The sequence below is a fragment of the Diadema setosum genome, chromosome 22 (genome assembly GCF_964275005.1).
Source record: "Diadema setosum chromosome 22, eeDiaSeto1, whole genome shotgun sequence".
NCBI lineage: Eukaryota > Metazoa > Echinodermata > Echinoidea > Diadematoida > Diadematidae > Diadema > Diadema setosum.
Window position 1 is genome coordinate 23,484,098 of NC_092706.1, and position 12,513 is coordinate 23,496,610.

The 12,513-nt window shown below is 41.2% G+C and overlaps 1 protein-coding gene across 1 annotated transcript; it reads left to right on the forward strand.

Moving 5' to 3' along the window:
• Positions 1 to 1,138: 1,138 nt before the first annotated feature.
• On the forward strand, positions 1,139 to 11,819 carry LOC140245222 (scavenger receptor cysteine-rich domain-containing protein DMBT1-like). The gene is made up of 6 exons (XM_072324809.1): positions 1,139 to 1,145; positions 5,196 to 5,544; positions 6,922 to 7,247; positions 8,444 to 8,454; positions 9,702 to 9,797; positions 11,589 to 11,819. Exons 1-6 carry the CDS (start codon positions 1,139 to 1,141, stop codon positions 11,817 to 11,819), a joined length of 1,020 nt encoding a protein of 339 aa, XP_072180910.1.
• Positions 11,820 to 12,513: the final 694 nt, after the last annotated feature.

Consider the following 12,513-nt stretch of genomic DNA (forward strand, 5'->3'; position numbering starts at 1 on the left):
AGGTACAGCTTTTCACCATATAAACTTTGAATTCTTTCTAGAATGGTATATGCTCTATATGCATACGGTATGGCATGCTATGGTTTCTTGGTATCTCGCAGAAAGTTAAACGCCCAATCCTCATCCCCACCAATACTATATAATCCCTCTAACTATCAATATTAACAACATTTAATTTGAAAACTAACATAATTACACTTGTATGGAAAATTAACTGTAATTGTACTCTTAAGACAGATCAGGGCACCGTTTTATAAATGCTGCTAGCTATGACAAGTTGTTAAGCTCTGCTAATTTCAGTAAAATCCTTGGTTCTGATTGGCTGAGAAGGCTCTGCTCACTGACTTGTTTCCATGGACCAACATGGAACTACAACGAATGCCATTATTTTGGTAAATGTTTGGGACTGACAGCTTGTCAGGGCTGACAAAACAGCACCCAGATCCTCTCTGAAATTATGGCTTTAAATCGAGGGCCATTCTCTCAATATGATAAGTGAATATGAATTTCAGTGAAATCAACTATCATTTTTCTTATGTTTATCGTCTTAAGTTTTATAACGGTAATGAATTAAACGCAAAAGACTGAATGATGACAATGCAGGAGAAGGTGCCTTCAAACGTACATGAGCCTTATTTTTCATGTGGTATTACAAACCTATACAAAACTGGAAATATCACTCAATGTGATTAATATCTCTACTTAACACTGAGGGAGTTACCTCAACCAGCAATCACTTTGTAAACCTTTTATTGAAAAAAAAAAGGTTACCATGGCAATGTATTGTTCAACATTGAATAAACGTATACTGTATTTTGCTCACCGAGAGTCACATGTGCCATATCTCAAGTGAAATGCTCAAAATCTGAGGGAGTTAGCTGAATTCACACTATCCCATGTTTCTAAACTGGAGATTCACAATACTCTGAAATGGGACACTTTGGTAGAAGGTAGAAACAAACACCTGTTGACATTTATGTATGATAATCTACCGTCAGCTGCTCGAACAGCTATGAATTTAAATGCTTTTCTAAGAATATGTACAAATTCATAAATTCCAGTTGCAATGTATTGTTATTAGTGACTGGATAGCCGGGTTTGTTTTATTTTGTTCCGCTATGTAATGTTTGATTAAGTGATGTCAGGTATGTTGTGACCTTTATCTCTGTAGGTTTTTTTTTTTTTTTGCGTTCCCTTTTCAATTTATCTTTATGTATCGTTTGTAATTATATTTCTTGCATATTGTATATGCTTGTTTAATTATGTAACTGGACCCCATGGAAGACCAGTGGTGCTATGGCGGCAACGCTGAATATGGGCAATCCAGCCGTTTTTATGGTGTAATTTTTATATGTTTTAACGAACATACCTACCTACCTATACCTACTTACATTAGATTTTCGTTCAAAATATGCTGTTACCATGGCAACACATTGTCAAGAGTGACGAAAGATAAATTTTGCACATCTAGGTAATATAGTGGTCACATATGTGCCAAATTTGAAGCCAAATGCTCAAAACCTGAGTTAGTTGAACTGAAATTGTTGTATGATTTTCATTCAAAATATACTGATACCATGGTAACACATTTTCAACAATGACGCAAGATGAATTGTGAACATCTTCATACTGTAGCGGTCACATATGCCAAAGTCAAATGCTGAAAGACCGAGGGAGTTAACTGAATCCATTTTATTTTTGTACGATTTCACTAGAAATATGCCATGGCAACATGTTGAACAATGACAGAAGAATAAATTTGCTCATGAATGTAATATGGCGGTCACATGTGCCAGATTTCAAGCCAAATGCTTAAAAACTCAGGGAGTTAGCTAAATCCATAGTAATTTTGTGTGCGTTTTCTTCAAAATATGTTGTTACTTTGGTAACTACTTGTTCAACAATGACGAAAGAATAAGTTTGCACATCTACATACTACAGCGGTCATAAGTGGCAAGTTTCAAGCTAAATGCTTAAAGACTGAGAGAGATAACTGAATCCACAGTATTTTTGTATGGTTTTTCATTAAAAATATGCTATTACCATGGTAACGTATTGTTCAACTCTGATTAAGTCTGCACATTTTTGTACCATAGTGGTCATATGTGCCAAAATTCAAGCTAAATGCTAAAAGACTGAGGGAGTAATTAAGCTGAGGCCACAATACTTTTGTATGCTTTTAAGTGAAAAAATGTTGTTGCCATGGCAACGCACTGTGTAACAATGACGAAACATTAAGTTTGCGCATTTACGTACTATAGCGGTAACATCTATGTGTAAAATTTCAAGCTTAATGCTTAAGACTGAGGAAGATAACTGAATCCAAAGTATTTTTGCGTGATTTTCATTCAGAATATGCTGTTTCCATGGCAACGCATCGTTCAACAATGACGAAAGTTTACGTTTGCACATAGTAGCATAGCGGTCTCATGTGCCAAATTTGAAGCCATATGCTCAAAGACTGCAGGAGTTAGCTGAATCCACAATATTTCTGTATTCTTTTAGGAGGAAAATGTTGTTACCATGGCAACGCATTGCTCAACCTCAATAGAAGATGTGTTCCACACATCGATATGCTGTAAAGGTCACATGCGCCAAAATTCAAGTCAAATAATAATCAAAAACTCAGGTAGGTCGGTAAATCCACATTTTTTTTTTGTTGTTGTTGTTGTATGATTGATACAAAAAACTGCTGTTCCAATGGCAACAGATTTATTCACACACACAAAATTCGTCCTGCACAACTACACATTACATTGATCGTACATCCCAAATTTTACTAACTGAATTACTATAAAACCGAGGGAGTAGTTCCACGGCACGGCATTTTATAACATTTGTTAATGATTTGCCGTTGCCATGGCCACGCATCATGCAATACTAACGAAAAAAATGTCTTGCACATCCTCCTTTGATATCGGTCATACATGCCAAATTTGGGGTTAATTGCTCAAAAAAGTGAGAGAGTAGTTCGATCCACGCAATTTTGCCCGGCCACACGACCTCAGAGAGAGACTTTCACGGAGAAGTAAAAACATTTCACGAAGTCTCTCCAGGGGGGGGGGGGGGGGGGGGCATTTCATGAAGGAACTTGTCGGATAAGATATCTGACAAGTCAATTATATCCGACAAGTTCAGAGAAATCAGCCAATCAGACGAAAGAATTTCTCAAAACTTGTCGGATATAATGGACTTGTCTGATATCTTATCCGACAAGTTCCTTCATGAAATGCCCCCCTGATGTGACTTAGGAGAGAGAGAGGCCGCGTTCATGCGAATTTCGTAGCCAGAATCACAAACATGAATCATGATTCAAAACGGCGTTTCAAATCACGGTCTCCGCGGAAGAGCGTTCATGCGGGCTTTCGTCAATGCTGATTCTGGCTCAGCTCACCCTCTGCCATTGCGCAGCGCACTGCGCAGTTTGACCATCTCTGCAACCCGAGCCTGACCTCCTGTTGATCTGCGAGTTTATTGTACACGTTTTTATTTCGGTGAACACCGTCCAATTTGCTGTGGCTCTGCCCACAGAACGAAGAATAATCTTATGATTGGTAGAACAGCAGGAGCCATTCAACTCGATCGGACAATAATTACGTGTATTATCACAATAAACAGCCAAATACTAGCATAGAATCGGTGTATGGCGTTGATGTAAACGATCTAGTGCAGGTATGTTACCGAAACACACGATTCATAAGACGTACATAAAGCGTGCGAACAGAACCAGTGGGATACCCCGTGAGACACGCATGCGCACAGCGCACAATGACGTCCAGAATCATGATTGAAATCACGGTTGCGTTCATGCGGTTTTTGCGATTGTGATTCTGGCAGAATCATGATTCAAAACGCCCTTTTTTCCGCGTTTCAGATCGGCGTTTTGAAACGCGTTTAAATGGAAAAATCGCATGAACGCAACGCAACTAAACACGTTTGGCGACTAAACGTGTTTAGAAACGCAATTCTAGTTTCGCATGAACGCAGCCAAAGTCTCTCATGAAAAGGACCCCAGGGAGGGTAGCTGTCCAGTGGGTAGTTATCCGAGAGTAGTTATGGGCGGGGGTTGTCTGGGTGGGGGGCGAGGAGCAGTGCCGTATGTACAGACAGTCTGGCCAACTTGCTTTTCGGCTCATGAGTTTTGAAACCTCTGATTGGTCATTGATACGACACTGGGGTGGGTAGTTATCCGGGGATAGTCGCGGGGGTAGTTATCCAGGGGTTATGATAATCCGGGTGGTAGTTATCGGGGGGGGGGGGGGGTAGTTACCCAGGGGGTAGCAACAGCGCATCAGCGCATGCAGGGCTTGTTCGTTCCTTGCGTGACGTCATAATTTCGGCCCCCGAAATTTCGCCGTCAGATTGGGTTCTTGTGATCAGAATAGGGTTTCAAAACATCATCTATCCATCTTTCTAGAGACGTTTTCACCTTCTGAAACTTAACTATCATTACTCCTAGAGACCTAAGCTTTCCATAAATGTACGATTCACCTTATTTATCAATATCGAGCTATTTTTCCTCGTTCATTGTGCTTCAAATTTTCTGCAACTGCCCGGAGACACAGTAATTTCACAATAGACATCTCAGTCGTAGGCTAGCGAAGACATCTCTCCAACTAGCAAAATCTGCAGTCGCGAACTAGCTTCAAACCCGGTGAGATGCCCATTAATTCGTTCATAAACCGACACAGCAGTATTCTCTCGGTATCTAGATCACATTTTGAAAATTGCAAGGGTTGATAAAAACGGTCCTGAAATCATAACGCATTATCCAAAATTAAAGAAGTTGGTGTTATTCTGTTGGAAAAAGAATGCCCTTTCCAATAATATGCAAAATAATGACATATTTGCAACAATATGAATATTGCTGAAATTAAAGATCTTAGGTGTTCCGTTTTTTTTTTCTGGGTCACCCTGTATATTTCCTGGCTTGATTTGACCCTGTAGAGGGTCAAATCAAGAGAGACATGATTTTGTAAGATTGTGGAAGATCTCATGTTTCAATACATGCAAGCTTTCAAGCTTGTCAAGTGAATTGACAGTGTTAGAATACTTTGATGAACTTGTGAAGATTGCAGGAAAAGTCTGATCTGTGCATGAATTTGCTCTATTTTGAAGCTGTTTCTTTCCTTGGCTAAAAGAATGCGTATCCAAGACGTGATTAGATGAGTATTATTGGGCTATCATCTCCACAGCATTACCGTCACCTAGTCCGTCGAGCGCCCCATTCCAGCTTCGGCTTGTCGGTGGTTCCAATAACAGAGAGGGCCGGGTGGAGGTTTATTACGACGGTGCCTGGGGAACAATCTGTGATGACGAGTGGGACAGCAATGACGCCGAGGTGGTTTGTAGGATGCTGGGCTATCCAGCTGCAGAACGGGCCATTCGTTGGCCTGGCTTCGGTCCAGGTGAAGGTCGAATACTCCTTGACAATGTGCAGTGCCAGGGAAGTGAAGAGAGACTGCTAGATTGCCCACACAATGGATTCTTGAAACACAACTGTAGACATCAAGAGGATGCTGGCGTCTCATGTCGAGGTAAGGCGCAAAGCTTCCAGCAAGCTTTCTAACGCTTTGCTAGCTAAGGAAGCTGTGTAATTAGGGAAGCAACCCCGTTATACAGGGTCGCCCAGAAAGAACGGAACACATTTGCTCTTTAATTCCAGCAATATTGTTGCAAATAAGTTATTATTTTACATACTATTGGTACGTCCATTTTTGTCAATAGAATGACAACACGTTCTTTAATTTTGATTTATGCTGTATGATTTTAGGACCATTTTTATCAACCCTTGCAATTTTCAAAATGTGATTTTTCACACTCTCAGTGAAACCGAAACCAGCGAGAATTCGGCTTGTCGTAGAACCAGTAGAGTTCACAATGTCTCGAATGTGGGGTGGACGGTGTGATTGTCATTGTCCGTTATCATTGTCAAAAAGATGACCTTTTGGGCTCATTGAGATGCTGAATTAAGCTGGAAATAGCGAGGTTTATTCAGAGGCATGATTACCAGTGATGCGAGTTCATGAGGGTTTAGGTATGAAGCCCGTACTTAATTAAGTATACATTGATAAATACAGTGGGAACTGAGAATTTTGCTGTGTCGGTTTATGATTGAATTAATCTATGATCTTCATTATGCTTGCTTTTCTCTCTTCTTTTTTTCATTCATCTGAACATAATTATACAGGTCAGACAGGTCAGATTAAGAATTTTCAAAATCGGTCAGCCACATTGTTAATCGTGTCTTTTAATTTCTTGCGACTGCTCGGAGACAGAGTAATTTCACAATAGACGTCTCAGAGTCTTAGGCTAGCGAAGACATCTCTGCAACTAGCAAAATCTGCAGTCGCGAACTAGCTTCAAACCCGGTGAGATACCCGTTAATTCGTTCATAAACCGACACAGCAATATTCTCTCGGTATCTAAAAATAGATCACATTTTGAAAATTGCAAGAGTTGATAAAATGGTCCTGAAGTCATAACGCATTAACCAAAATTAAAGAAGTTGGTGTTATTCTATTGGAAGAAGAATGCCCTTTCCAACAGTATGTAAAATAATGACATATTTGCAACAATATGAATATTGCTGAAATTAAAGATCTCAGGTGTTCCGTTCGTCCTGGGCCACCCTGTATATTTCCTGGCTTGATTTGACCCTGTAGAGTGAGAGACATCATTTTGTAAGATTGTAGAAGAGCTCATGTTTGAATACATGCAAAAGCTTTCAAGCATGTCAAGTCATTTGATAGTGTTAGAAAACTTTCATGAACTTGTGAAGATTGTAGGAAAAGTCTGATCTGTGCTTGAATTTGTTGTATCTTGAAGCTGTTTCTTTCCTTGGCTCAAAGAATGCGTATCCAAGACGTGATTAGATGAGTATTATTGGGCTATCATCTCCACAGCATTACCGTCACCTAGTCCGTCGAGGGCCCCATTCCAGCTTCGGCTTGTCGGTGGTTCCAATAACAGAGAGGGCCGGGTGGAGGTTTATTACGACGGTGCCTGGGGAACAATCTGTGATGACCTGTGGGACAGCAATGACGCCGAAGTGGTTTGTAGGATGCTGGGCTATCCAGCTGCAGAACGGGCCATTCGTGGAGCTGGCTTCGGTCAAGGTGCAGGTCAAATAGTCCTTGACAATGTGCAGTGCCAGGGAAGTGAAGAGAGACTAGAAGATTGCCCACACAATGGATTCTTTCGACACAACTGTGTACATAACGAGGATGCTGGCGTCTCATGTCGAGGTAAGGTGCAAAGCTTCCAGCAAGCTTTCTAGCGCTTTGCTCTCTAAAGTAGCTTGTGTAATTAGGGAAGCAAACCCGTTATAAAAGGGTGGCCCTCAAAGAACGGAACACAAATGATCTTCAATTTCAACAATATTGTTGCAAATATGTCATTATTTTGCGTACTACTGTTAAGGCCATTATTTCCCCCTATAGAATGACACCAAGTTCTTTAATCTTGATTTATGTGGTATGATTTCAGGACCATTTTTATCAACCCTTGCGATTTTCAAAATGTGATCTTTTTTTGCACTGTCAGAGCTACCGAAACCAGAGAGAATTCGGCTTGCCATAGAACCAGTAGCGTTCACAGTGTGTGGAATGTGGGGCGGACTGTGGAGCCGGGAAATGTGCAAACACCGGGAAATGTGCAAACGCCGGGAAATGTGCAAACGCCGGGAAATGTGCAAACGCCTGTAAATGTGCAAACGCCGGTAAATGTGCAAACGTCTCGCCGGGAAATGTGCAAACGCCGGTAAATGTGCAAACGTGACGCCGGGAAATGTGCAAAAGCCGCCGGTATATGTGCAAACCGTTCATTTCACCTATAGTATGTATAGATGGAAGAGAAACTCTCAATCAAACCTGAGGATGAGTCATTGCTACCTTTACCACATGTCGTAGCCCCACCTGTCTATAGCTTTAAAACCCCACAACGGATTTTCACCAGATTTGGCAGATAGCATCTTAATAGTGATGTGGTCGTAATTTGTTAAAATGTGCCCCCCCCCCCACCACCACCACCACCGAAGGAGGGGGGGGGGGGGATGAAGCTTTAGAGTCCCTGAACTATGGATTTTTTCCTCTTATTCTGCCGAACCGAAAAAAAAAGATAGAACTAAGTTAGTGTTTTGAATACATTAATGACTGAAATTTAATTTTTGATTATAGCGGATCCATGAAGCAGGGTGCCCTGATTGGAGGGGGGACGCAAAGGAGGAGGATTGTCCACATTTTCAGCATCTTCTCGATAAATCTCATGACAGATTACCACCAAACTTGGCAGAAAGCATCTTTACGGTGATATGATCTTTATTTGTTAACATGAGTCCTCCCCCCTCCCCCCCCCCACCGCCACCTAAGGGGGGGGGCGGGGGGAGATGAAGTGTCGGATCCCTAATCTCTGGGATTTTTAAAACCTTCTTCTGTCAAACCAGAAAAGATTAAGGTAATTTAGTGATAATAAAACATTCATGACTGAAATTTCATGTTTGATTATGGCGGATCCAGGGGTGCCCATACAGGGGGTGGGGGGGGGGGGGGGAGGAGGGGGATTTTCCACATTTTCAGCATCTTCTTTAAAAATCTACGACGGATTTTTATGAAAGTTGGAATATAGCATGTTTATGGTAGTATGATCGTAAGTGATAAAATGAGCCCCCCCCCCCTCTCGCCAAAGGAGGGAGAGGGGGTTGAAGCCTCAGAGTCCCTGAACTCTGGATTTTTTCTTCTGTCAAACCGAAAAAGATAGAGGTATGTTAGTGCTAATGAAGACGTTAATGACTGAAATTTCATGTTTGATTATGGTGAATCCAGGGGTGCCCAGATATGGGGGGGGGGAGGGGGATTTTCCACATTTTCAGCATCTTGAAAAATCTGCATCGAATTTTCACAAAATTTGGCAGATTGCATTTTATGGTGATATGATCTTAATTTGAGAAAATGACCCCCCCCCCCAACAAACACACATATACACCGCTGGGGGGGGGGGGGGAGGGGAGGAGGTGAAGCCTCAGAGCCCCTAAACTCTGGAATTTTATCTTCTTCTGCGGAACAAAAAAAAAAATAGGGCTAAGTTAGTGCTATGAAGACATTAATGACTGAAATTTCATGTTTTATTGTGGCGGATCAAGGTGTGTCAATATAGGGGGGGGGGGGTTGAGTAAGGGAAAGGAGGGGGATTTTCCACATTTTCTGCATCCGTTTGAGAAATCTTTGACGGATTTTCACCAATCGTGGGAGGTAGCATCTCTAAGGTAATAGAATCCCACTTTGTTCAAAGCTGCAAAAAGTCAAATTTGTTTCCTTTCCCCAAAGCGGGGGCTAAGATGAGGGAAGCCACCACATTATTAGAAGACGTGAAATTTCATCAAGGTATACCAACCTTCCTAAAAATTTGATAAAATTCTGTTCTATTACTCTTAGTTGTGCAGAAAATTTCGTGAAATATGTAGGCCTATTCCTTTTGTCATACGTAGGTTTTTAAAGAAATACCTGAAATTCTGAATTCCTCCCGAACGATCCCACCTCCTCGTCTCGGCCCTTTTCGAGGGGCTGAGATAGGGGGGTGAGGGCTCCACCTCCTCCCACCTTTGGGATTGGGGCGGTGAAAATTCGTCATAGATTTTTTTTAAGAAGATGGAGAAAATTTGGAAAATCTCCTTCCTCCCCCTCACCCGACCAACCCCCGATCAGGGTACCCCAGCCTGCATCCGCCATATAGTCAGGTCGCTTAATGTCAACATTTGGGCTTACCGTTACAGGGCGGATAAAAGCACCAAATTTGGAGAGGTGACCCTTTAGGACCTACTCATTGATGTTAGAGTAGGAGCCCTCTGGAATTTTTTATTTTTTTATTTTTAGGGTGATAATGCTGAATTTTAATATTTCTCTATATTTATGATAGATACATACCGTATTTGCGTAACTAGGGGAATATGGTAACATATAGGTTCAGATTTGTCGTGAATTGATTTATGTTTTCATGGATTGAAAACATACACCTAAACTTGAGACAATGATCAACATGAAACCATTTGAAACATGGAGTTTGGGGAATTAATTACCGATCAAATATGATATACATAATGTACATGTATACAGTTTAGATAGAAAATAATTTCTGACATAAGCGGTTTTCCTACTCATTGGTGGATCCAAGTAGGGGTACACCGGCCCCCCTTCTTTGTTAAAATAAAAGAAATAAAAAGAAAAAAGCATAGCGGTGGAGCACGTACCCCCCCCCCTTGATTTTGTAAAGGCACTCCTCCCCCTTATGGAATTCCTAGATCTGCTCCTGCTTCTCCCATAATCTGAGACTCATTTACACTGAAATTATTTTGCAGTGCAGTAAGATTTGGAACTGTTTGTGGAAACAGTGCACCCTTGTAATAACGAAGGTGGTAATGATTTCCGTTTAAACGAAGTAAAAAACCAGGTCCCAAAGCTGTCATCTATATCTTTCTATACTTCACTGTTCGGTTATAACGAAATTTTGATATAACGGAAAAAAAACTGCCGGTCCCGACGACGTTTGTTATAACGGGGGTGCATTGTACTACAGTCTTTTGGAAAACATTATTTTGACTCCCATCGTAAATCTATAGCAAGCACTAAATTCCTTGAAATTGAATGGTCATCGAATAATCAATTACTTAAACCACGAACAACCTCCTGTTGTGGTATGGAAGGTCATGCTGAGATAAGTTTTGTTCATCCAGAAACAGCCAAAGATTGACATCTTAGAAACCACTGGTGAGGATGTGCCACCGATACCACCGATACGTGTCACAGCAACCGAAAACTTCCCTTCTGAGATTATGGGTGAACTTTATCTTTTACCAGGAATTTCATTGATAATCATACCAAATGAGGACAGAATCACACGATGTCTTGTCATAGTTGTGTAGGCCATAATCCGTATTTGTGTTTATAGATGTTTAAAGCTTTGTTGGCTGAGGGAGGTTTGTTTTGCAGAATGTTTCATCACACGAAACAAACTAGCTGACTGGCATAGTCGCTTTACAAGAAACTGTATAATGTCCCCCCCCCCCGATTACCTTTATCATGTACATGTGATTTCTGCTGTAACAGCCCAAGGCATCATAAATGTACATACCTAGAGATCAATTTCCACCAGAAAATGTTTCCTGCCAAATACATGACAATAATTACTCCAATCCACCTTAAGTGAAAACTGATTCAATGGAATGTAATCCATCATGGTAATTAAATGGGACCGTTGTGTGATTTGCCAGCAAGACATTGATAAACCCTTGAAGTGTCCCTTGAAGAGTTAAAGAGCAAGTGGTGACAAGACTGACCCCTACAAGTAATTCCTGTCGAATGTCGAACAGTTCCGAGTCATTAATGCTGTTCCAGTTTAACTCTGTTTTGGAACGAAGAAAGTGTTGAAAGCTTTGTTACACACTCAGCTCAATGGCACAGACCTTACCCTTTGCAATTCAATAATTCTAAATTGGAGAAGGCAAAGAAAAGAGTTCACACCCCAAATGAAGACCAGAAAAGGCTCACTATAAGCGCAGAGCATTAGATATTCAAAATGTTTCTTCTGTGAGAAAGGAGCAGAGGGTGGAGGATGTCCTCCATGAAGTGTCAACATTCGACGCTGATGAAAACATCCGGGACATGATCACAGAGTTCAATGACACCTTACCAAAGGCCAGAATAGTTGGAGGAGATGTCATTGCAATGGAAGCAAAATATAATTTGACCTGTCTCCTCAAGCTCAGAAATCACTATCGCAGTCACACTCCCAAGACAGGCCACGGTCGCCAGAAAACATCTAGCTGAGAGGGTTCCTACTCTAACATTGTTTCATGGTCCTCAAGGAATCTGCGTGCCGAACTTAAACCTTTTATCGGTAGTGTAAGGGGAAAACAAAAGAAAGAAAGAAAGAAAGAAGAAAGAAAGAAAGAAAGAAAGAAAGAAAGAATGAAAGAAAGAAAGAAAGCACTCAAAAGAACAAGCAAGCAACATTTTTAAGGGGTCCCCACCCCTTTTGCCCTACCCCCTACCTCCCCCCCCCCAGCTCAGACACTGTATATTTCGCAAAAATGTAAACAATGCTTCGACCACAATGTCCAATTATGGTTCTAAACCGAACCCAAAATAGAAACATACAAATATATCTCGTCATCAAATCAAACATAAAAAGAAGCTGAGAGTTTGCAGTAAGTGTCGGCCATTTTTAACATTTATTTGTGTGTGTGTGTGTGTGCGTGTGTTTTCCTTAGAAATAAGAGCTCCTACTCTAATATTGCTTAATATTCCTCAAGGAATGCGTGCCCCAAATGTGATGCTTTTATCCGCCTTTGTATACAAGCACAACGAAAAGAAAAAGCACGGAAAAAAAAAAACCCAGCAAACAACCATTTTAAGTTGGAGGGGGTGGGGGGATCCCGCCCCTGTTCCCTACTCACCCACCCACCTCCCCCCCACCCCGAGTTCAGACACTCGTATTTCGCCAAAAAAAAAAAAATAATAA

Bases quoted from the DNA above. Each gene is read 5' to 3' on its own strand.
- LOC140245222 (XM_072324809.1), top strand. The intron at 5,545-6,921 runs GCAAAGCTTCCA...ACCGTCACCTAG, and splicing joins GTCTCATGTCGAGGTAAGGC to TCCGTCGAGGGCCCCATTCC. The intron at 9,798-11,588 runs GTGACCCTTTAG...TCTGTGAGAAAG, and splicing joins AAAGCACCAAATTTGGAGAG to GAGCAGAGGGTGGAGGATGT.